We start from the raw sequence: 25,397 nt of genomic DNA, 5'->3' as shown, positions 1-25,397 counted from the left end.
TCAGCGAGCAGCGGGCGGTACGAAAGGCAGCAAGGCGTGCCGGGAGTTGTAGTCAGTGGGGGGGGGGAGGGGAGGGCGCGTGGCGACGTGGTCGTGCTGTTTACGTGTCCAACGCCCTCCAGCCGCCTGCAATCCAGGAAAGTTTACGCCCCGATCCAACTGCTGTTGCGCAATGGCACTGCATGCTTGCTGTGAACCTATTCAGCAGGATTAGGGCAGCAGGTGCAGGGAAATGTGGTACAGGCTTAATCGCTAAATATACTGTATAAGCAGCATAAAAACTATATAGCCCATCAATCATAATAATCTATTTTCTCCTTTTCAAAGTAACTTATTCATTTGTAACTGAAAAGCAATAAAATACAAACTATAACCATAGCCGAGATAAAAATTAATCTGGAGCCAAGGCATTAAAAGGCTTAGGAAAATAAGGCTAGTAAGGCTCTCAGTCATAAGTTGCCTTTTCTCCATGCCCCTTCCTACCTGGACTTCTGCAACACATTTACTGCACACACATTGCCTAAAAGATGCTCCAGAAATTTCCTTTTAATTCAGAGCACAGCTGCAAGATTTGTAATCAGGTAGAATGAGTATACTGTATCACTCTGAATGGGGCCATGGGCGTAGCCAGGATTTTTGTTGGGGGGCCCCCAGAATCTCAGCTATGTATTTTTATAGATGGGGGCGGGGACAGCTGCCTCTCCCCACCCCGCCCCTTGGCTTTGCCCATGAATGGGGCCCAGAAACAGTCTGGTTGCAAACTTCACTGGCTCCCAGTCTGCTTGGGGCTCCAATTCACAGGTTGGATTTTGGCCTTCAAGGTTTGGGAGCAGGGAGCCATGAGGATTGTTTGCACCAAATCATCTGGCCAGCCAGCTCCCCAAAAAGTTTTGGAACTAAGGTGAAAACAGCCCCAGAAATAGCTCAGTGATTGCTGAGCATGTTCCATGGACAGGGGATGCTGACTTTGGGGGGTGGGGGTTACAGAAAATCGGGGGAACGGACGGACTGGAATGGAGTATCATAAAAGGGTGTATGGCAGTCCATAGTGTTTCAGGAGCAATCCACATTGCAACTTTCTTCCAAGGTCTCTTGTGAAAGAAGTAAACCTGTTCCTGCTTTCCAATGTTCTGACTACGGCAAAAACACTAGGAGAACAAACACCTGGTACTTATTTCTCAATGATTTTTAAAGATTACATTGTATTTTATTAATATTTAACTTTAAACATATTAGTGCTTAGGTTCTGGCTGCTCTGTATTAATTCTACACACCCTCTCTCTCTGTCACACACACCTGTGTGCAACCTCAGGTCCTTTCACCACAAAATGTTTTGGCTACAGACCTGCTTTAATTTAACCCTGAACACCTATGAACATGCACAGAGTTCTTTCACCACTCCACAGCCACAGCCAGATCTTCCCCATCAGTGACAGGAGCAAGGGCTGGCAGACATCTTCAGGCAGGCATTTGCTTTTTAAAATAACTTCTGTATTTGCTATTAATTGTTTCCACAGCACTACAGACTTGGAAGTTGAACTAGGTCCAAAATATATGTAGCAGAAAGTCTGATAAATTTGTGTGTGTGTGTTTAATACTTGATTATAAAATAGACTGTGCATATGGGAATGATTCTGTGATTGCCAGCAGCAGCAGCAGCCTCTTACTGCACAAGTTCAGAGAGCCTTTATCTTCTTTGATCGATCACTCATAGCTGAGTAAGATAGTCTTCCATAAACACAGTTTTAATAATGAGTCCATAATGACTGTGGAGGCCAATTCTGGATCCACACGTCCTTCCACAGTGGGGACATTGGATCCCAGGCAGGAGTTGATCACAGTGTGGATTTGCCAAGCGTGCCTTCCTCTTAGTACGTTTCTCCCTTGCGTTCTGAGTTCGAGTGTCTTCAAAGCCCATGACACCTTTGGTGAAGGCTGTTCTCCAACTGGAGCGCTCGCAGGCCAGTGGTTCCCAGTTGTCGGTGTTTATACTACATTTTTTTAGATTTGCCTTGAGACAGTCTTTAAAACTCTTTTGTTGACCACCAGCATTATGCTTTCCATTTTTAAGTTCGGAATAGAGTAGTTGCTTTGGAAGACGATCATCAGGCATAAGTACAACATGACCAGTCCAACGAAGTTGATGTTGAAGAATCATTGCTTCAACGCTGGTGATCAGTGTGATGTTGGACTAGGATTGTGAAGACTAACCTACCACAGAGAGTTGTTGTGTGAATAAGGAGGAGAAACCCACATTTTCTGCCTTGAGCTTCTTAGAAAAATGGTGAACAATTGCTTTAACAGCATTATAGTATCTTATTTTAAAAAGAAACTGGTTGCTCCCCCCCCCACACCACTTATGGTTGAAATGTCTACTGTGTCCGAACCACAGTGGCCTCATCCTTCAAGATTTGCCCACTGGCTGGGACTCCACATTCCCTTTGTTTGCCATCCTCCCAAAAACCCTGAGACAAACTCATCATTACTTCCATTGCAGTCCAAAATTTTGCAAGCAGGCGGATATGGATAGGTTAAGATAAACATGCTAGGTTTTCCTGTTCCAGAACTGCTTTCTTAACTTGCACAGACCAGTCTAAGGTAAACCTGCATCTTTAAAAGTTGAAGCAGCTACTCCTCTGACTGCATTCATAGGGATGCCAGTCCATCTCTATGTCCACATTACTTAAGTGAACACACAAAATGACCTCAGAGCTCTTTTGTTTTATGAATTGTGACGCTTGAGGTTGATGAGCTGGCAAAGTGCTTGCGTGGTCTGACTGCTCCTTCCAGCTCCACAGGGCACATAACAGAAGGGACACTGCTTCCTTCCTTGTGATTCCCAGTAACTGGTGTTCAGAGGCATCCCACCTCCCACGGTGGAGGTAGAACGTAAGCCACCGTCACTGGAAGCCATCTTATCCTCTGTGAATTTGTCTAATATTTCAAAGCCAAGAGACCAATACTGATGAATTGGAAGAACAGAGATATGATTCCCTTTAATCAATGGCTTGACAACATGACAACATTGTCGAGCTGGAAATTGTAGGCTAGGCTTTATAAATCAAGAAATAATGTATGAATACATAGAAATATGTATCTCAAAAAGAACAAGCAAGGCAGACTCTATGTTTTGTGAACCAGTTCTGAACAGGGAAACATCCATTACATCCTGTCATACATTTTTCTATGTTGATTTTAAATGCACTTAAGGCTTGCATGTAGGATACAGATGCGAAGCAAATTGTTATACAGTGGTACCTCGGGTTAAGAACTTAATTCGTTCTGGAGGTCTGTTCTTAACCTGAAACTGTTCTTAACCTGAGGCACCACTTTAGCTAATGGGGCCTCCTGCTGCCGCCATGCTGCCACCGCACGATTTCTGTTCTCATCCTGAAGCAAAGTTCTTAACCCGAGGTACTATTTCTGGGTTAGTGGAGTCTGTAACCTGAAGCGTCTGTAACCTGAAGCGTCTGTAATCTGAGGTACCACTGTACTGGGTACCTGGCAGTGTACAATAGCTCTGCCTGTTTACCCTTAATTTAAAAACAAAAACAAAAATCCTTAATGATCAATCGGCATATACAAAACAATAATTCCATAACCGAATCAGGCACTTGGGTATCAGATTAAAATGGCGGCAGCTGTTACCTATTATTTCATATTAAATTATTCTTGGATGCTCACCAGCACTTGCTCCTTGGTTATTTTTTTCCAGTCCTGAGGGAGATATGCAGGGAGAGCATGATAAGCTTGAGCAAAATGCTGACTGAACTCTGTGAACACAAACTCCTAGTGGTCTGAGACTGTGATGCTATCGTCAGGCTGGATACGCCAGTTGGGATAATACTGGCAATATTTTTATATATGGATGCCATTCTCCACCTGTGTGCCTGTTTCTGAAACTGGCATTTGAGATGACATCAGAGGAGCATAAGGAATATACAAGCTTTCTAGTTTCATGGTTTCTGTACCTCCCTACTCTTTGAGGCCAATGAATTGATGCAAAATGTTCCTAGTGACTGCCACCTCCAGCTTCACAGGGGACTTTGCAGAACGGACAGTGCTTCCCACAGCCAAAAACCCGCTTCAAGATTTCATCCTGGGGCTTGAATAGATTGTTTGAAAGTATGATCTCAACATTCATCTTAAACTTCTCTGAAGGGATTCCTTCCATCATCTCAGGAACATAGGTCTGTACATTAGCTAAGAAAGGCTCAGTCTCGGCACTATTGTTGAACAAAATGACATCCAACGAGTCCTTGGAAACTGCAAGTTCTTCACTCATCTCATGGCAGCAATGCTCCAAGGATTCAGACAAACTCATTTGTTTTGCCAAGATCTCCAGAGCCTCTCTTGTTTTCTTTATCACAGAGGATAGGATTCCTCTCTCCAAGACTGCCATGTCCTCCCTGTAATGGTCTAACACAGGGGTCAGCAAACTTTTTCAGCAGAGGGCCGGTCCACTGTCCCTCAGACCTTGTGGGAGGCCGGACTATATTTTGGAAGAAAAAAAATGAACGAATTCCTATGCCCCACAAATAACCCACGGATGCATTTTAAATAAAAGGACATATTCTACTCATGTAAAAACACGCTGATTCCCGGACCATCTACCGGCCGTATTTAGAAGGCGATTGGGCCGCATCTGGCCCCTGGGCCTTAGTTTGCCTACCTATGGTCTAACAGGTGTGCCTGTATCCAAGATTTCATTTCAGGTTAAATATTGTTATGTCACTGAGCCCAATCACCAGGGTGGCCAGCTCATTGTCATGTTCGCAACTGTCCTCCAACTTAGCCAATTCTGCGGTTTTCAAACCTTCTGTGCCAATCACCAGAATGAAATCACAACCAAGTTCTTGCTGAAAATGCTCTGTGACTCTGAGGAGTGTCATGAATGCTCTTCATGTACATCACCCGCTGCTCCTCATGTACATCACCCGCTGCTGGCTGCAAACTGCAGTCCAAACATGGCATTGAGAAGGGTGGATTTGCCAGTGCTCTGTACAACAAGAACAGTTAGAACTTGCATCCTGAATTTCCCCACAAGCTTAGCATGTCAAACACTTGTTAATAGAGTGAACCCGTTGATTCCTCTAATAGCATGCTTGAGTGCCAACAACTTTGCAGTCAAAACAGGCCACTGAGAAACAACATCAGGTATCAGGATTTTCAGAGGTAGGGTGGATACAAATCAATGATTTTATAATTTAAAAAAATAAATCAGATTTTTTTTAATTTAAATTGGATTTTTTAAATAAAATGATATTGGACGGAAAATCTTTCTAAAGATAGTTTTCTATTTAAGTTACATTATAGTCCAAAGCCTATTCATCAGGAAATAAGGATTTATTTTCAGTTTTTCATGTGTGCTGAAACTCAGTCTAAGGTGTTGTTGTTTTTTGAAAAAACCCGTTTAACCACATCAGTTAACAAACATGGATACATATGCTATAATGTTATTGTTTTAGTTAAATAAATTGTTAAGGAAATGATTATTTTTCTCCTTCCAACAAAGTACAGCAGAAAAGTTGTCCAAATATAAACAGTTAACTTATTAAACCTCACAATAATTTCATAATTATGTATTTCTATGTATTTCTAATAGTCAATGTATTTCTAATAGTATAACCAAATCAGTAATTTTTGATATAACTGTAAAAACTATTCTGAAAATTTATTATTCCAAAAATGAAACCTTCATCTGGTTGTAAATATTAAGATTATACCAGCAAGAATGAGTCTTTCTGTAAAAAAAAAAAAAAAAGATTTAAATCAAGTCTTACTGACTTAAATCAAATCCACCCTGTTCAGAGGACCCTTAAAGTTTGTGGAAGTGTGTGTGTGAGAGAGTCTGAATAAATTTAAAGAAGAAAAATACCCCCCCAAAATTATCACAGGCCAATGAGGATTGAACATGCTCAATAGCCATGGAATATAGTCAGGAGAAAATAAATGCATTTGTATGCGGGAAAAGGCAAAAGAAAAGAGCAGAAGGCATGTATTCTGCAAGCCAAATAGTTTGGCATATAATTAGTCAAAGGTAGCTTTTTTTAAAAAAAAGAACCCCAGTAAGCACTTGATGCAAGAGGCTGTCCAATGTGGCCAAACTGGATCAGAACCACTGGATTTTGTGCGTAAATCCATTTAAAATGGATTCCTCCTTCATCCCTAGTGGCAGAGTGGACCTGCTGCCTGGCAAAGCACCTGTTTGCCTGCGCCTCTACCTGTATACCTGCAAACAAAGCAAAATGGTGGGAGTTTTCAATGCTCTCTCTGCCAGTGGAATCCCAAAACCCAGTTACTGCTGTCCCTGGAACTCACTGTTCAGAAGAAGTGGGATTTTGCCCTTTTGTGGCTCCTTGGCTCCCTCACAAACCCAGGAGTTCTTAACAGCAAAATAAAATGCAGGGGGTTTTTTTTTGGGGGGGGGGGAGGAACATGTCTCCTTTATGTAAACAATTATGGGTATCATAATCCTTTCCCCTGAATGAACCACCACAAGCCCCTCAAAGCAAAAAACTATTATTGTGGCACCTTCAAATTTTAAGAGGTGTTTTCTGTTCATGTACACAAGCTTTTTCTTCAATCCACAAAATATATACCATTTGTCAATTTAAATGTTCGGAAAAGTTTGGACTGTTACTTGACAGGAAGGGTGAAGCCTGAAGCAGCAGCTCATCCCCAACCAAGATGGGTCCCTGAGGTAAAAAACAAGCTGTCAACTTCCATTATTACTATCCTATGAAAAGCCACACAAAAAAATGGATGTCTCATTATTTTACTCTTCCCCACAATCCAGAGCTGGTGACTAGAGGTTGACAAGGAGGGAAATATCTGAAGAAAATGGACTGAACTATAAATTACACCAGTGTTTCCCAACCACTGTTCCGCGGCACACTAGTGTGCCGCGAGATGTTGCCTGGTGTGCTGCGGGAAAAATTAAAAAATTCGAAAGATTTTTTTTTTTAAAGTCAAATTTTCGATTGGGGCGCCGTCACTAGATGACCCCTGGGGTTCCCTCCCTCCCTCCCGCTCTGCGCCTCCCTCCTCCTCCTCCGGGGAGGCCCTTCCTGGCTCTCGGCCAAGGCTTGGCGGCTGCCACTCACTCACTCGCTCGCCCACCCGTCCCTCCATCCCTGCACCCGGCCTCTCCCCCTCCGTCCCCGGTGCAGGGGCTGCCGGGATCCGTAGTCCCCTCGCCCTTGGGCTCCGCGCCTGCGCAGGGTGCGCGAACTACGTTTCCCAGCGTGGCCTGGCGGGCCGGGCGTTTTGTTTGAAGCACTCTTCTCCCGGCCATGGAATGAGCGCAGCGGCGGCGGCTGGGCGGGCAGGGGCTCTTCCGCGCAGACCCCGCGCAGCCTGCCTGCGCCCCCACGGAGATCGGGCGGCAGGATGGAGCCCGGGGATCCCCGCGGAGGCGGAGCGGCGGAGGCGGAGGCTGCCCCCCAGGTAGGGCTGCGTCGGGGTGTGTGTGTTATTTTTGCAATGCTGCATCCGCGCCGGAGGGGACGCATCGGACCGCGGGGAGACCCCTTGGCGGGCGTGCAAGGCAATGCATGCGTGCAGGCGTTGCATGGAGTGCAGTGCAATGCAATGGCAACGCGGTGCCCTGCATGCATGCATGCAACTTCCACCGGCGCTCCGGACTTGGCAGGTGAGGGGGGTCCCCAGTGGGCGGCAGAGAGAGCCGGGAGGGCGAAGGGGAGCCGGGGGGAGCAGCGCTGCTCCCCGAGCCGAGCCCGGGGGGAAACTTCGGCGTCGTTGCGCCGGGTGTTGGAAGCGGAGGCTGGCGGGGGCCCCTCACCTGCAAAACCTGGTCGCCTCTCATATATTTCGTGCATTGCATTCATCGCCCGCTTTCTCCTCCAAGGAGCTCCCGGGGGCGCGCGTGGTTCTCCCCGTGTTATCCTCGCAACAACAGCCCTGCAAGGTGGGTCAGGCGAGTGGCCCAAGGGAGCACCCAGGGATTGTCCTGGCCAGGTGGGGTGATTTGAACCCTGCTCTCTGCCCGGTCTTCGTCCTCATTTAGCCCCCACATGTGCATGACTGTGCATGACTGAGGTTTTCCCCCCTCGTCTTGGCTATGGTGTGAGTCTGTGCTGTTAATTAATGGGGTTCTGCCTTCGGAGAAGATGAGCCAGCCCTCAAGGAGGTGATTATGTAATTTGCTAGCAATTCATGTCCCTCCCGGCGTGACGCTGCGCGCTGACGTCACGGGGCTGTAATGGTGGTGTGCCTCGAGATGTTTTTCATGAAACAAGTGTGCCTTTGCCCAAAAAAGGTTGGGAAACACTGAATTACACCAAACATGCTTATAAATACACGTGCTTTAAGACTGCCACTTTTATTTTAAAAGAAGAAGAGGCACAGGGTCCTCCCTGCTGATGTGCTCCTGATTTGGATCTAAGCACCGTACCAGATTCTGCCAAAATTTATTTCCCTGCCCTTCCTATTTCCCCACAAGAAGGTGCTGGTTAGTGCAGAAGAGGAGATTTTTTGGGGCGGGGAACCAGCACAAGGCCTTGATTCAGATTGGGAGGGTGGTATAGTGTGGGGGCCCTGTGCCTATTTGCTTTGGGGGGGATTTCACAGCTCAATAGGATTTGTAATCTATTATGTTCTTCTCTTGCTTCCTGTGGCGTTTGCCCGTTCGTTTAGAAAATGCTTGAATGGTGGGAGAGATAGGGTTAAAAATATAGACCAATAGGAAAGCCGGAGGTGGAGCCTACCTGTGTATAAAAGGGCTTAGCGCAAGGATTGAGTTAGTTGTTGGGAGTTGTTGGTGGTTGGTTGGTTGGGAAAGGCAGTTGGAGAAGCAGTTGGCAGGCAGTTGGAAATAGAGAGACAGTTAGTGGGTTCTTGAGTGAGGGGAGGTAGAAGAGATAGAGAGAGGAAAATAAGACTAAGAAAGTAAAGAGTAACAACGTTTGGAATGCCGTAAAAATTTGTTTGTGTCTGAAATAAAACACACTCTTCTTTATTAATTGAGAACCTGACTGAGGCTGAAGTGATTTTACCGGGGAGGACCTGGTTGGTGGCAGCAGATTAGTGGTGTACGGGTCAATAGTCCGTGAGACGACCGGGGGCTCCGTACAAACGTCACACTTCCATTCACCTGAAGCAAAGACAGTGCTGTCCCTAAGGTATGGCAAACTGGGGCAATGGCCTCAGGCCCTGTGATCTGGGGGGGGGGGGCACACAGGCCAGGCAATAGGCATTGCGCCACTCAAGGTGGGTGTCATCATCACCACTCCTCCTCTCCTCATTGGGATGTTGGAAAAACTCCTGCAAAAATGGAAACAGGAGTGGAAATTGCTGGTGTTCACAAATTTGTCCCATGTCCAGGACAAAGATCAATCTAGTGAATAAGATAGCTACTTGCTGTTGTTGATACAGAATAGATTACCCACCCCCATTGACATTGTTTCCTTTGTATTGAAGTAGAAAGGGTGGAACAGCGAAACAACAATATTGTTTGCGAAATTAATTATGTAAGTTACATAATTTTGCCACAGCAGAGAACAAGACAAACAACATAGGCTTGGGCAGAAGACAACTTGCACATGAACAGAAGCAGTGCAGCATGGGACACACACACACACACACACACACACACACGTGTGCAGTGGGGAAGGATGCCTAAGACTCTTGCAGCAAAAAGGGGGGAATTTGAGCTTCCTTAAGCACCTAGCCTACAAGAGATAATGACTGCCTTTACTCATGTCTCATGAGCTACTGTATCCAGTCAGAACATGAAATATGCTGTCCTCAGCAGCTTAATTGAGAAAGAAGTTCCTTCCTCTGTATCCAGCATGAAAACACTTGGTCAAACATGCAGCTTGCCTGATAAGATGCTCTCCTTATGAGAGTCAGGGGGTCAGGGAAAAGGCTTGTTTAGCAATATTAATATTTACAAGATTAAGTAAGCACACGTCTTGTTTGCACCGTCAGTGACAGCCTGTTTAAAGAGCCAAGCCAAAAACCAATTATACTCCCTGACGTTCCAGCTTGGCTCCTTCTATTGACCTGTTTAAAACCTTATTTTTTCACTCTGGCATGCTCAAACCCATCTCCCTGCTGTTATAAGAATTTTAAGGTTATATATATATATATATATATATATATATATATATATATATGAGATAAATGTTCATAAATGTACCAATGTCTGGAGCTGCACAGGAAGACCTTCCTGAAACCATTTGGACTCCCAAACTGACCAAATGTTTTCTCTGCAAGGAGGGAGGGGGTGGGGGAACTTTCCCATTGTCTCAGGAAGTGGGTGATCACCATTTCAGAGGAATGGGCAGACTACCAGGAGAGGCAATCAGATAAGGCATTATCAGAAAACCAGCCAAACAGGACAAACAACAGCACTCAAATTTCTGTTGTAGACCGCCTTTTCGGTGATGTAGGTATGAAGTTTGTGGGGGGTGGTCTTGGATTACACCCCTTCTGTGATGTATGTATGATGTATGGAGGGGTGGTCTTGAGCTTCAGGGCAGGGAATTTAAAATATCTATATAAGGGCAGGCACACTGTTGTTCTAGGTCCTCCTCCTTTCCTACGGGTAAGCACAGCACCCTGTTGCAACAGATCAATAAAGATCAGGCTTACTAGCTGCTTTGCTTCTCAATATTCTCTGGTTGGCCTCTGTTATTTTCTCCTACCAATAGGGAACCTGTGTAAGGACTCTATATGGGCTCTTGGATACTCCATAAGGGAAGAAGGGCAGATTTTGTTTACAACACTGCTCTGCCTTTTCCCTTCACCCCCCATTCCCTTGCATGTCCACTTATAACTAGATGTTATCCCAGTGCACAGATCATTCAGAATCCCAATTTCTTGAGATAAAGGGAAGATGGGAGCAGTTGCTTAAACCACAGGAAACTCTTACGCAAATTCAGGCCACTGGCGCACCAAGCTCAGTGCTGTCTTTGGTGACTGACAGCCTCTCTCCAGGATTTTGGACAAGCGACCTTCCCAGCCCTACCCGGAGGTTGACCCTGGGACCTTGTGCAAGCAAAGCAGCTCATCCACCACTGAGCTGTGGTGATTCCCCCAAAGGGGAAGTAAACAGACCCCTCTCAGGTCTGGATATTCTGGTATGCAAATGCCCCACTCACTAGGGACATTTTGCCCACTTCCTGTAAGCCTAGATTTTGGAGGGATGAATTTACTCCCTGCTTGTAAATTCTCCCCTGTAAGTATGCCCCATATGAGGGAAACACAAACAGCATTGAGGCATTTTGAGAGAGGATTGATCTGCGCAGACAAGTCCTGCCCTGAACATCTTCATTAACTGTAGTCTCAGATCTTCATGCATTGGGCAGACATTATGAAGGAGTATTTTCCATGCATTCTGCTGAACGCACTAAGAACCCACCTTCAGATTTTCCTGTTCAGGGCTCTTTATCCCTGCTGTATGAAGGTGCAAACAGGGCTATGGGGGGATAGGAATACAGTGGTATCTCGGGTTAAGAACTTAATTCGTTCTGGAGGTCCGTTCTTAACCTGAAACTGTTCTTAACCTGAGGTACCACTTTAGCTAATGGGGCCTCCCACTGCCGCCACGCCACTGCCATGTGATTTCTCTTCTCATCCTGAAGCAAAGTTCTTAACCTGAGGTACTATTTCTGGGTTAGTGGAGTCTGTAACCTGAAGCATATGTAAACTGAAGCGTCTGTAACCTGAGGTAGCACTGTATCTAGTTTTACCCATAGAATCTAAGCATGAGGACATGGGCTGGGCCCCCATCTTGTAAAACAGATGGATCTAGTTTGCTTAGGGGCATTAGAAATCTAGCTTGTATAGGGACATTAGAAATAATGATTATTTCCCCAGGCAATTTCACTCAGAATGTTCCTTCTTAAGGGGAAAAGTAATCTTTCAAATAAAGATCGTGCAAGTAGTACAGAAACAACGCACTTACTCCAGAACAACCCCTGCAGAGATGGGTAACACTGCTTGCCTTTGTTCATAGAAAAGTAGTTTATTCCGAAGCAACCGCAGTATGGAGGAAGTGGGCAGAAAGGCAGAGAGACGTTTTTCTCCCTTTCTTGTAAGGCTAAAAAGCCTGGAGTCCTCCAGGACAGAAGAGTGAGGAGGACTGACAAATGGAAGTATGTTTTCATATAGCACAGAGTTAAAAACAATGGAATGCGCTACCACTAAATATAATGGCCACCAATTTATATGGCTTTTACTGGGGATTAGATATCTGTGAAGATAAAGTATTGAAACGCTACTAAATCATCATTGCTATATGCTACCACCAGGTTCAGAAGAACCAGTGCCGAATTTACGTATAAGCTGATCAAGCCATAGCTTAGGGCCCCACTCTTTTGGGGGCCCCCAAAAAAATTAAAGGGGAAAAAAACCTGGGTGTACATTTCCAAAATATAAGATAAAAAACAAATAAAATAAAACCTACATACAGCAACAGTGGCAAATGGCTTTAGATACCTATTAGGTCCATAAATTACCATATAGCATATATTCAACACAAAAAACAGTGACAATTTGTTGTTGACAAAGGACAACTGGACATATAAAGAGCCCTATTGCCTTCAGTAGCTTAGGGCCTCATCAAACCTAAATCTGGTCCTGAGAAGAACTATGCCTCTGAGTAGCTGTTGCTGGGGGAACATGATCAGGAGAGTCCTATTGCACCCATATTCTGCTCAAGGGCTTCCTAAAGGCATCTGATTTGGCCACTTGAGGGAAAACTGGATGCTGGACAAAGTAAGCCCTTGGTCTAATCTGCCAGGGTTCTTCTTATGTTCTTAACCTTGTTTCCAGAGAATTTCTTACCATTCAAAATGCCTTGCTCCATCTTTGTCACTTCCATATCAAGATCTTGCTCACTCGATATATTTGACGATTCTGTATGTAAACACAGAAACAAAAGACTGTTAAGCAGAAAATAAGTATCCCCCATTCTTCCAAGCCACATTCAGGATAAGGGACGGATTACACGTCTGAAGAAATTAGTGTGTCTGTGTTTGAATATCCGTGACACCCTCCCTTCCCCAACCAAAACTAGGGGGCTGCGATATTCCAGAATGTGCTAAGAGGGGAAGGTTCAGTTGGGGAATGTTTAACTATTGAGCTATTGTGAGGAAAGCAAAAATATGTTTTGATAGAAAGGAACCTTGGGGTTTAGGCTTTGTTTTTCAGGATAGTTGGAGAGGTAGAAAAAGCAGATGGGCAAAAGCTTAAGCAGGCCCTAAGGTAATGAGGAGCTCCACATCATTCATCACAAAGCATGTTAAGTTAAGAAACTGAGGGGTGTGTGAGTGCTTTTTCATAGGATGAATCAGAATAAATGCTGTTCCTTGTTGCACTATAAACCAGTATTGTATGTGGACCAAATGGTCTGAGAAGCTTCAGTATTTTCATTTTAATGGATGTTCCTAGACCTTGAGGCTTCTGAGAAGAATGAAGGCAGTGTTGTGGCTTATATTTAGACATTACAAAGGGTTGCAAACAGTTCTGGAACATCAGTAAAGAGCAAGGACTCATCCACACATCCTTTTGTCCTGCTGCTTCCTCCCCAGGGAAAACCGCTCTTTAGTGCTCAGTCAGAGCAAACGACAATTGGAGTTTTCTCTGGGTTGATGTTTGCTCTGATTTAGCTCTTAATGGCAGGTTTTCTCTTGGGAAAGGAGTGGCGCAAGGGGGAAATTGCTGAGACCTGTGCCTAGAAACTGCAGGTCAAGTGGAAAATCACTTGGACCGATGCTTTCTAGGCACGGGTCAAGCGGAAGTGTAGACCTAACCCTTAATTAGCATTTGTCAATAGTTACTGGTACACTACAGGACATACCTTCTGAGTCTTTGCTGCCACTCAGCATAGAAAACAGCACATTGATTGGAATTCCTGGCCCATTCTTTTCCAAAGTGTCTGGGGAACAACTTATCTGTTGGTCTGGGTACGCTGTAGGAGTAGAGCAAGCTAACAGAAAGACCTTCAGAATTAACAACTATAAAATTTTACGGCTCAGGCTCCTATGCAGTTGTTCATCCTCTCAAGGTTGAAAAGCGTTCTCTCTCTCTCTCTCTCTCTCTCTCTCTCTCTCTCTCTCTCTCTCTCTCTCCCCCCCTCTTCCTCACAAGCATGTGAGCACACAAACACACACAATTTGGGTTTTCTCTGGACTTATGCTTGCTCTGATTTAAAGCTAAAGAGCAGGGCTTCTTGGGGAAAGGAGTGGGGCATGGAGAAAACCACCTGGATCCGTGCTTTCTCTGCACAGGACAAGCAGAAGTGTGGACAGCCCTAGGTGAAGAAGTCCCATATCATGCTACCTTTCCTGATAGGGGAATTGTTCCATCCCCTCCATCATTTTGGTTGCCCTCTTCTGAACCTTTTCTAAGTCTACAATACCCTTTTTGAGGCAAGGCAACCAAACTGTACACACTATTCCTAATGTGGTCATATACTAGATTTGTATGATGGCATACAGTTTTATTTTCAGTTTCTTTCCTAATCTTCCATGGCACGGAATTTGCCTTTTCCACTGCTTCTACACAGTCAGTTGATGTCTTCATTATCTACTACCGCCCCAGCTTCTTGTTCCTGGTTAGTCTCTATCAGTTCACACCTCATTAGTGTATTTGTGAAATTAAGATGCACGCAAGGCAGATTCTGAAATGCACTCCAACTCCCACTGGCTAATGGTGAGGGGGGTAATAGGAATTGTAGCCCAGAAACCTATTGAAGAGTACAGGTTCCCCATCCTTGAGCTAGCACATTGGTGAACAGAATTTATTTATTCTCCTCTCCAGCTCAATTCAGACTTAACATTAAGACATAAAATGTTGAGAATAAAGCAGAGAAGGGCATTTCTCTTTGCTTCTTCCCACATTATCACGATCTCTTCCAGGGAATTTTGGTTGGCATTCCTTAAGAAACACTAGACCTCCCATGGAGAAGCAGACCTGGGGCCAAAGCAAGGAAGGGCCAAATTAAGTAGTCCAAAGTTGTTGCTGAAAGAGGGGAAGTGGGAAAGGTAGAGGATGCCCCTGGACTTGCAGAAATTTTGGCGCTTCCCTGAATGTCGATGAATAAGTTGCAATAAAGGAAGTTCCATATCCTGCCGTCGATGACAAAAAGCAGGGAAAGCTGAAAACAACAATTTGGAACAAAAAAAAAAATGGTCTAAAAGTGAAAATAAGAAAATATATCTTAAGCAATTCAGTATTATGCAAAAGAGAAAAAACCCCAAAGATGACAAATTGGGTCCATTGTTCAAAATGATGACATTTCAGAGGAAAGAATATCACAAATATTTCATCAGTGGCAACTAGAAATGCAAGTGTTGCTCAAATGTATCAAGGGGAAGCTGGTTCTGCTGGGGTCATTGTAACACACACTGGAGAGGTCAGATCCTTTCTGCTTTATTTAAACATCCCAAAGTATGCTTAACCCTGGAAGTGCATGATGAAATTGAATTTGCTCACCTTCCTCTCTCTTGTCATCTCTTCTTCTGCCAGTATTTAGTTTATAAACTCCTTAGGGCAGAAAGCTGACTTTTGTACTTACGTTAGTATGTAAATATCTAATTCATAGCACTGTATAAAATGTTATTAATTTCCTTAAGTATATTCATTCCAGAAGAAGCAGCAAGAGCCCCCACATGTAATCACTCTGCTCTGGGTTGTTGTTTTTGTGTGTGGGGGGGGGGGAGGACGCTCAATGTTTATTACTTTTTAAAAAGAATATTCTAGACCTCATGACAGAGATGAATTTCTTACATCTTTTTTTCAAGCTCTCTGGAAACAAGCTACCCAAAATCAACTAGCCAGGTGCAATGTTGTCATTTCATTTTGTTCCAATCTGGGTGTTTTGCTTCCTGGGATAAACAAGCATGAATTCATTCCCTGGCATAACTGTAGTTCATTGTTCTTTTTCCATCATAATTTTCTGTTTTGAACAAAGTTGCCTCCTGCCTGATCATATGAATGAACTAAACACTATTATCAATGCAAGGACCGAAATTACTACGCACTCAAGAAATGACTAAAAATAAATTGAACTAAATGAAAAAATAAATATATATAGAAGATGGCACTTCAAATTTGGAGCCAGCCAGACATGCAAGTTCAGATGAAGGCACATGAGGGTAGCAGGGAATAATGCTCTTGCATTGGGACCCAGGGTAGTGGCTTCCTTGCCAGCAGTAGGAGACATGTTGGTCCCACTATTCCATATTTGTAAATAATATTACTGACACCACAAGTCTCCTGTGCAACATGCTTACTCACCCAAAAGAAACAACATGCAGCAGTGCTGCTATGGGGACAATGGAGTGCTGAGCAATACTTTCACATTGCACGCAAAATAGGAAGCATATTTGTGTCACTGGGTTCAAAACGGAAAATTTCTGTTTGCGCTGCTGCTTCTTGCCGTGCTGAGTCACCAGAAAGAAAGGAAAACAGCTGCCCTGGAGAAATCAAAACGCAGAGGAACTAGATTAAATTACCCAATGCTACCAGCCCAAGGGGTATATGAGATTTTGGGAAATTTGTTCCTAGTGCTTACGTACACCAGACACACCTCGCTCCCATTTCCTCCAGAATCTCCAGGGTCAGATAGGGTGGGTCACAGGTTCCCCCAGCTCTAAAATCTGCTGCTTGCCTTAAAGCATGGGTAGGCAAACTAAGGCCCCGGGGGCCGGATCTGGCCCAATCGCCTTCTAAATCCAGCCTGCGGACGGTCTGGGAATCAGCATGTTTTTACATGAGTAGAATGTGCTTGTCAGGGAACTGCCATCAGTACTGGAGGGGGAGCGCAAAAGTCAGAGGGATTCCAGAGAGCGTCCAGGGATCGGGAGAAGCAGCCCATCTTATGGGGAAGAGAATCAGCGTAGCACCAGTGGAGAAGGGGGGCAGGTGGGGGAAGTGGCGAGGCAGTCCCATGACTCCTTGCCTGGGACCAGCGGGGAGAGTAGGGGTCCTCCATTGCCCATGCCCTCCCTGCGCAGAAGGCTTTCGCGCAGAGAGGGTAGGCGGAGACTAGGCGTCAAAGAGCTTCTTTGCTGGAAGAAGTTTAAGAAACGCCCACTCACGGATTCTGCCAGCGACTGAGTCAGCCACAGGTGAGTGGCTGCCCGGACAGAAGAGGTTCACTTTGGCAGCCCAGCCAGGTGTTTGCACCCAGCCAGGGAGATAAGCACCTGCTTACGCAAGAGCAACCCCTAGAACCATTACAGTGCCCTTTTATTTAAAATGCATCTCTGGGTTATTTGTGGGGCGTAGGAATTCATTCATCCCCCCCAAATATAGTCCAGCCCCCCACAAGGCCTGAGGGACAGTGGACCGGCCCCCTGCTGAAAAAGTTTGCTGACCCCTGCAAGGCAGAAAACTGCTGCTAATTACTTGTTTTGTTCATTTGTTTCTCTGCAAGTGAAGCCTCTAAGCAGTTTACAAAGACTAAAAAGCATACATTAAGACTGTCAATAAAAATAAATGTTAAGAACAGGTTGATAAAAAGCAAAATGAATAAAACAACAGTTAAAAAGTATACTTTTCAAGCAAAAATTATGAATTAATATGCACATCAAGTTTGGGTCCCAGGACTCAAGCACACCTTTGACCCAAAGGCTGTTCCCTCCAATTCTGGATGCATGAAGACTGATTGCAATTCCTCAGTGGCCCTTTTCTGCTAATGCCCAGGCCACACTCTGCCTTCTTGCTCCCTCCCTCAAGTGTGGCCTGGCTGAGTTTTTCTCCTGGGGCTCAGCCTGGCTCGGATTAAGCATGACTGCACCTAAATGCTGAACTCACCAGGTACTAGTAAGTCTCTCAGTCTCAGTTGCCCTGTCTTTGAAATGGGGATAATAGTGGCCTACACTCATAAGCGTGTTGCAAGGATAGCTTTTACAAGGTCATAAAACAGTGTGGAGTTAAGGTGCAGCACTCATAATTAATAGTTGTTATAATAATCAGGTGGTATAAGCAAAGCCACAGGCATCCTGCAAAAATCTTGGCACTGAATTTTTCATTTTCACTGTAGAGGAGACAGACAGATTGGGCAACTCAAACCATCCTGGTTCTGTTAAAGCAGGGTTGGGGAACCACCTTCCTGCATGCCTTATTAGGCTTAGACACAGGCACCAATTTGACTTGTAAGACCATTTGCCCCAAACCACACCCACTTCCCCCACATCTGACGTCAGATGAGATATCAGGAGTGGGCAGGTAGAGAAGAAATCTGACTGCAAAAAAAGGTGGAGGGGGGGGTAGCTTAGAGTATGTTCCTGATCGTTCCTTGCCAAGGGATATTTGTGGTCACCACCAATCAGCTGATCATCAGTGATAGCAAGGCTGTGGGATCAGCTGTGCTATGGAATTTGCCATAACTCTGCAGCACAACCAATCCTTGCTGAAAGCAGGGCTTGAGGTCAGCATCTATCACCTGCTTGGTAGATGCTGCACTTGAGCTCAAGCTACATGACAAAGGGGGGGGGGAATGAGGCATCTGATGCCATGGTGATGTCAGGTGATTGATAGGTGGCTAGCCCCACCCACCTGTCAGAGTGCCCTGCTTGGGCAAAGGAACCCAGGGTACGGCCTGCTGGCTATAAAATGTTCACTAACCCTGAGTGGATGTGGAGCTTTGTGAAGGACACACTGAACCAGGAGATCTGGAGAAGCAAATTCCAGAAAACTGAGAGTGTTGCTGAGCGTTTACTCACTGCTTGCTGGAGGCCGTAAGTCCAGAGGCAAATTTGGAAAGAGGCTCCTTATGCCTTCCAAGAACTGCTGGCAACTCTGCTCCCCTTTGATCTGGATCTTCACTAGGAGTTTTCATACCTTCTCCTTCGGGTTTTGCATCTTATCCAGAGCTTCATAATCACTCTCGGAGATCAAGTTCTGGGAGGCCGCATCAACTAAGATTATATCAGGTGCTCTTTGAAGGAAGCCAATGAGTTTTTCACTGGATTGTCTCAAAGGCCATGGGTGGAGGCACCGGTGGCTGCCCTGGAGAAGAAACAGGCATGCTGCTATTAGTCTGCTTTGGCACCTCTCACCCCGTTTTCTCCTGAGAAACCCTAATGTGCAACATCAAGATATTGTAAACCACTCTGTGGTCCTTGGATGAAGGGTGGTATAGAAATTTAATAAATAAACACCAGTTTCCTGTATGAGCAGGAGCATAATTCAAAGTGTTGGTGCTGACTTTTAAAGCCCTAAATGGCCTCAGCCCAGTATACCTGAAGGAGCAACTCCACCCCCATCTTTCAGCTTGGACACTGAGGTCCAGCACCGAGGGCCTTCTGGCGGTTCCCTCCCTGCGAGAAGTGAGGTTACAGGGAACCAGGCAGAGGGCCTTCTCGGTAGTGGCGCCCAGCTTATGGAACACCCTCCCATCAGATGTCAAAGAGATAAACAACTACCTGACTTTTAGAAGACATTTGAAGGCAACCCTGTTTAGGGAAGTTTTTAATGTTTGATGTTTTATTGTGTTTTTAATATTGTGTTGGAAGCCGTCCAGAGTGGTTGGGGTATAAATAATATATTATTATTATTATTATTATTATTATTATTATTATTATTATTAGGAATACAGTGGTACCTCGGGTTACATACGCTTCAGGTTACATACACTTCAGGTTACAGACTCCGCTAACCCAGAAATAGTACCTCGGGTTAAGAACTTTGCTTCAGGATGAGAACAGAAATCATGCGGCGGCGGTGCAGTGGCAGCAGGAGGCCCCATTAGCTAGAGTGGTGCTTCAGGTTAAGAACAGTTTCAGGTTAAGAATGGACCTCCAGAACTAATTAAGTTCATAACCAGAGGTACCACTGTACCTCTTCTCAGATGGTGCTTGAAGGGAAATGGATCTAAAAATCAGAGAGTGGATGCTTCCTAGCATTGCTTCAGAACCACTGATTCAGTTATATGTCAACCTAATAAATTTGGAGGTGATGATAAATCTTCACAATCTGTAACATGGGCCAGACGTGGCTGCCAACTCCCATTCCTTTATCTCATGATCTGAAGATGAAGCACTCCACCTGCTCTTTAAACACCTGGCTCTTAAAGAACAAGCAGAGGGCTTTATCTCCTCCCTTTAACGGCAGGTACCCTAGATCAGACATAAAGCCCTCCGCCTGCTCTTTTAAAGACAGCATTTCCAAGCACCACCGAAATGGTGCTTGCCAAAATTGTGTGCGAGTGAGAGCGCTGAGTCTGCGTGTCTGTTATGCGCCTGTTGTAGGTGTGGCGAGTGTTCGTGTATAAACATATGCGTTGGCTGTACTCACTGCTACTGGCGCATGAATCATGGATGTGTGGCTGCCCCCATCACAACATCCCTGGACTAAAAAAGGTTAGCCCCCCCCCCGTGATCTGTAAGATCAAGAAACTAAGATGTATTTAACTGGACAACAATTCTACAAATTCTGCACCACTATCCACAAGTGTGGCTGTTCTATATAGCTCCTTTCCGGGACTTCTTAGGGTTTTGACCAGGGGTCAGCAAACTTTTTCAGCAGAGGGCTGGTCCACTGTCCCTCCGACCTTGTGGGGGGCTGGACTATATTTTGAAGCAGAAAAAAATGAACGAATTCCTATGCCCCACAAATAACCCAAAGACACATTTTAAATAAAAGGACACATTCTACTCATGTAAAAACACGCTGATTCCCAGACCATCCACAGGCTGGATTTAGAAGGTGATTGGGCTGGATCCAGCCCCTGGGCCTTAGTTTGCCTACCCATGGTTTTGACCATCAAGAAGAAGAAGAAGAAGAAGAGTTTGGATTTGATATCCCGCCTTTCACTCCCCTTCAGGAGTCTCAAAGCGGCTAACAATCTCCTTTCCCTTCCTCCCCCACAACAAACACTCTGTTTTTGGTGTTTGACCCAAGGGAAAAATGCTTGGTAGCCAGGAATAGCAGGTGCCTGCATGGATGGTGCAATATTGGGGGGAAGCTTTCTCAGGCAAAGCAGCACAAAACATGGAGTCACCACTCCCCCACAGTGGTCCTGTGTTTTGCACAACAGGCAGAAATTCAACAAGTCAGCTTCACCTGCTTGTTTTTGGCCTAGCACAGAACTTCTCTCCAGAAAAAGTAGCAGCAACTCAGCTCTGTATTACATGACCCAATCTACTTGCAGTAGCTCAGATTGTCTTGTGAGGGACAGGTCTTGCCATGAACAATGAATGTATCAGAAGAACAATACAGAGAGAGAGAACGAGGCAGGCAAGGGAGTGGACAGGAGAGAAGAGCAGGTTTTGCTTTGCACATTGGTGGCTTCCATCTGTTCTTCCTTCCCTTACAAAGAAGCCCACAGCCAGTGCGCTAGGGCTGGGGAAACAAACTGTGGCATTCCAGGTGCTGTTGACCATTGGTTGGACCTGGCAGAGGCTGATGGGAGTTGTGGTCCACCAGCAATATCTGGAGGGCCACAGGTTCCCCATCTCTATGGCTGGCAGACACTCCTCCACAAGAGCGGTGGTTCTGTTTATTCCATTCCTCTCCCTTGGAGAAGGAAGGAACTAATATGGAGATGGGGACAAAGATTAATAGTTGCGAGAGGCAGCGTGCATTGATGGGTGTGTGTGTGTTTTGGAATTCACTAGCCAAACCGTGGGCTGCTGCTAGTTTGTTATATAAGAAGATTCTGTTTTGTGATTGCCTTGGCAATTATCTTCCCGGCGATAATGAAGAACCACCTCTGTGGCTTGAGGGGAAGGTAGGGGCCATCTGTCACTGTACCTGTGAGTCCTTGAGAAGCTTCCAGAACCACTTGCCAGCCTGTTATTCTGACTCTGCCATGGCCAGTTAGCTGGAAGGGATCCTTTGAAGGAAATAAAGCACATCCCTAAATTCTGTGTGTGTATAGCTCATTCACATGATCCAAAAACAAATAATTGTTGTTTTAGCTCCGTAAACATTTCCGCCCTTTCCTTCACAAGTAAGCTAGCTTACCTCAAGCTAACTCATTGCTGCTCATACCTTTAACAAATAAGGACTGTTTTATGTCTGTAAACATTGTGTTTCCCCGAAGGAAGCCAACTTCTGTGCTGACATGGCTCCTCATATATACCCTAAAATGCTGCATGAACAGCAGGAAATCTAGGGAATGAATCTGTGTGCAAGGAAAAGCTTCATCTGCTGAACTTCTGCATGTTAAAGGTAAAGGGACCCCTGACCATAAAATCCAGTCGTGGCCGACTCTGGGGTTGCGGCGCTCATCTCACTTTACTGGCCGAGGGAGCCGGCGTACAGCTTCCGGGTCATGTGGCCAGGATGACTAAGCCGCTTCTGGCAAACCAGAGCAGCGCACAGAAACGCCGTTTACCTTCCCACCGGAGTGGTACCTATTTATCTACTTGCACTTTGACGTGCTTTCGAACTACTAGGTTGGCAGGAGCAGGGACTGAGCAACGGGAGCTCACCCCGTCGCAGGGATTCGAAACGCCGACCTTCTGATCGGCAAGTCCTAGGCTCTGTGGTTTAACCCACAGCGCCACCGCGTCCCCTTTTCTGCATGTTACACAGCCATTATTGGAGGCACAGGGGCTTTGCAAAAAAGAAAGTTGGCAGCCCCTAGGGATACAGAGCAGGACATTTAAAACCCAAGACTTCCCCAAAGAATTCTGAGGTCTGTAGTCCCCCCCCCCCCACACAGAGCTACTATTTCTAGCACCATTAAACTATGCTTCCCAGGATTCTTTGGGGGAAGTCACATGCATCAATTGTATATTGAATATACTTTAAATGTATGCTGGGAATATCAGTTGCACATAAGGGGGAAAACGCTTAACATAAGAAATTAAGCACCAGCTACAGCTAGATGCTACACAGAAGATATTAAGAATAAGGCTACTGACACCTTCCAGGTCTATCTCCTTCTCTCCCTGACTCACTTCTTTGAAGCATATTCTGTTCTGCAGTGTAACACCAGGGTCCTACAGCAAAGGGCCCAATCTTACTTTCTGTGTCAAAAATGCAAATCTGTTCCCACCCAAGGACACACATTCGTATTCGACATGATCTTTGTAAACATCAGACAGTCTCAAGCCTCTAGTCCTCTTAGTTGCAGAAAATAAAAGGAGCTGTCCAAACAGCTGCGGAAATACATATACTTTTTACACACATACCTGCTTTCAAAAACTACTCATGAAAAGACTACCCCACCCATTTATTATTTGAACTCTCAAAAGGAAATACTGCGGGAAGGAAAGAAGGAGGTTTTGGGTGGGTGTGTGCTTGCATGTGCAATATTAGGAGCTTGTTTGAGAATACCCCACCACGCCATTAACAACACCCAAACCTTTGTAGCCTTGCTCCACCCTATTCCCTGGAAGTTAGCAAGAACTTACCCAGCTCTCTTCCACAGAAAGAAAAAGGGAAGCCAGAAACCTAGACCTTTTTTGAACTAGGCTCCACAGGTCTGCCACATTTTAGAGAAGTGACTACCCACGTCCAAAAGTCCTTTGGCCTAATATATGACCCTTTAACAGAGGGTAAAGGTAAAGGGACCCCTGACCATTAGGTCCAGTCATGGCCGATTCTGGGGTTGCAGCGCTCATCTCGTTTTATTGGCCGAGGGAGCCGGTATACAGCTTCCGGGTCATGTGGCCAGCATGACTAAGCCGCTTCTGGCAAACCAGAGCAGCGCACGGAAATGCTGTTTACCTTCCTGCAGGAGCGATACCTATTTATCTACTTGCACTTTGACGTGCTTTCGAACTGCTAGGTTGGCAGGAGTAGGGACCGAGCAATGGGAGCTCACCCCGTCTTGGGGATTCGAATCGCCGACCTTCTGATCGGCAAGTCCTAGGCTCTGTGGTTTAACCCACAGTGCCACCCGCGTCTCTAACAGAGGGTAAATAAGAACAATTCAGCAAGTAAGACTTTTCACAGCATGGAGATAAATGTGACCACCTGCAACTTGCTGTCACTCAAACTGTGATGAAGGGGCTCTCTTTTAGAAGGTAGTCTCAGTCACGTCAATCAGTTGCACCTCCCCTTTTGTCATTCTCTGGTCTTGATTGGACCCAGCAATCCCTCAAATAAAACATAAAGGATTTGGATGTTGCCCCTTAATAACCAGATGCTTTGCAACAACAATGTTGGGCAAAAGATTCCTGTACGGCAGGAGGTTCTACTAGGAGATTCTTGTGGTCCCTTTCAACTCTACAATTTTGTGGTGGCCACCCCATCTCAAAACAAATATTGTAAAAGGTCAGGACATAGAAAAATAGCAATTGACAATGACAAGGGGGTGAGAGCTCTTTGCCTAGGAGGAGAGATGGGGAAGTTTGGAGGCTGTTTAGTTTAGCGGGGGAGAGATGAGTAAGGGATGGATAAAATTATAAACCTCTGATTTCACACACCCCCACACACCCTACTCTCTGCATGCTGCCTCTCATGCAGCCCCATGTGGTGGAATGAAGTGCATTTATCACATATTGCATCTGCACATGAACAACAAAAATGGCACCCCTGGCTTTATTCATTTATGTTTTTGGCTCTGCATCTAACACTTCTAGTAGCAGAACTAAAATTGTGGGTGGAGCTATATGATTCTGTGGACACCGAAGGACACACTGGACTGTATTGATCCACAACACCCAAGCCAGATTATCCTGGATCACCAAGACGGACCTGCAGTTACTTCTAGCACATGGGGCTATCCCAAAATCTGATTATGGGAGCACACCCTATGGTTGCCTAGCAACTATGACAGGCTTCACACGCACACAACCCCGCCCATCAATCTCCTGGAGTGTAATGACATTATTACCCTGAGATGAAGCTTGATAGACAGCCCCCAAACTGGAATCTCTCATTCTCAAAGGCTGGACCTGAGCATCCTCTGTTTGATCTCAGTATCCCTCCATCAGCAGTAAACAGGAACTAGGGCTGGGCGATCATCTGGTTTTCAACCTCGCAAAAAATCACCGCTAGACATTGCGATGTACGTCATGATGTCTGAAATTGTGATCGTGACGTCTGAAATAAGGATGGAACTAGGTAGAGATGAACATGGAACCTGCAGATTTCATTGATCTAGTTGGGAACTTCAGCTTTTCCCGAAGGCCACCAGAAATGGAGGCATAGGAAGCTGCCATGCAAAGTCAGACATACAATCCATCTAGCTCAGTACAGCCTGCTCTGACTGGCAGTGACTCACCTGAGTTTCAGGCTGGGATGGCATTCCCAGCCCCTGCCTAGAGATGCCAGGACTCAAACCTGGGACCTTCTGCCTGCTGAGGGTCAATCTCTCCGTTTCGTATCTCAGCTGCATGGTGATCTCTGGCTTTCGCATTCGGCTGCTCTTGCCTCATGCTGTATGCGCAGAATTCCCAGGGGCTCTGCAAGCCAAGGCAGGCATTTTCCTCGTCTCCTTTGCCCCTGGGGAACAATTCACA

General features: G+C 45.5%; 1 protein-coding gene across 8 annotated transcripts; it reads right to left on the bottom strand.

Annotated features, from left to right (window-relative positions):
- LOC310691174 (uncharacterized protein) lies at positions 1 to 25,397 on the bottom strand (the record flags this gene model as incomplete). 8 transcript variants are annotated; one of them, XM_083470823.1, is made up of 6 exons in its annotated part: positions 25,160 to 25,397; positions 18,820 to 18,987; positions 16,270 to 16,448; positions 13,829 to 13,957; positions 12,814 to 12,885; positions 2,969 to 4,492 (listed from the first exon to the last, which is right to left on the bottom strand). In XM_083470823.1, exons 1-5 carry the CDS (start codon positions 25,292 to 25,294, stop codon positions 12,864 to 12,866), a joined length of 633 nt encoding a protein of 210 aa, XP_083326949.1. In that variant the 5' UTR covers positions 25,295 to 25,397. The 8 variants fall into 8 exon arrangements, 5 of the variants coding, with proteins under 5 accessions (XP_083326951.1, XP_083326952.1, XP_083326949.1 ...); XM_083470824.1 differs by having other exon boundaries at positions 2,969 to 4,099; XM_083470825.1 differs by lacking the exons at positions 2,969 to 4,492; positions 16,270 to 16,448; positions 18,820 to 18,987 and adding exons at positions 1 to 197; positions 21,733 to 21,814.

The sequence above is a fragment of the Podarcis liolepis genome, assembly GCF_965112155.1.
Source record: "Podarcis liolepis genome assembly, chromosome: 13".
In the NCBI taxonomy this organism is placed as follows: domain Eukaryota; kingdom Metazoa; phylum Chordata; class Lepidosauria; order Squamata; family Lacertidae; genus Podarcis; species Podarcis liolepis.
Note: the sequence above shows the minus strand (reverse complement) of the source record. Positions and strands in the feature narration are given on the sequence as shown.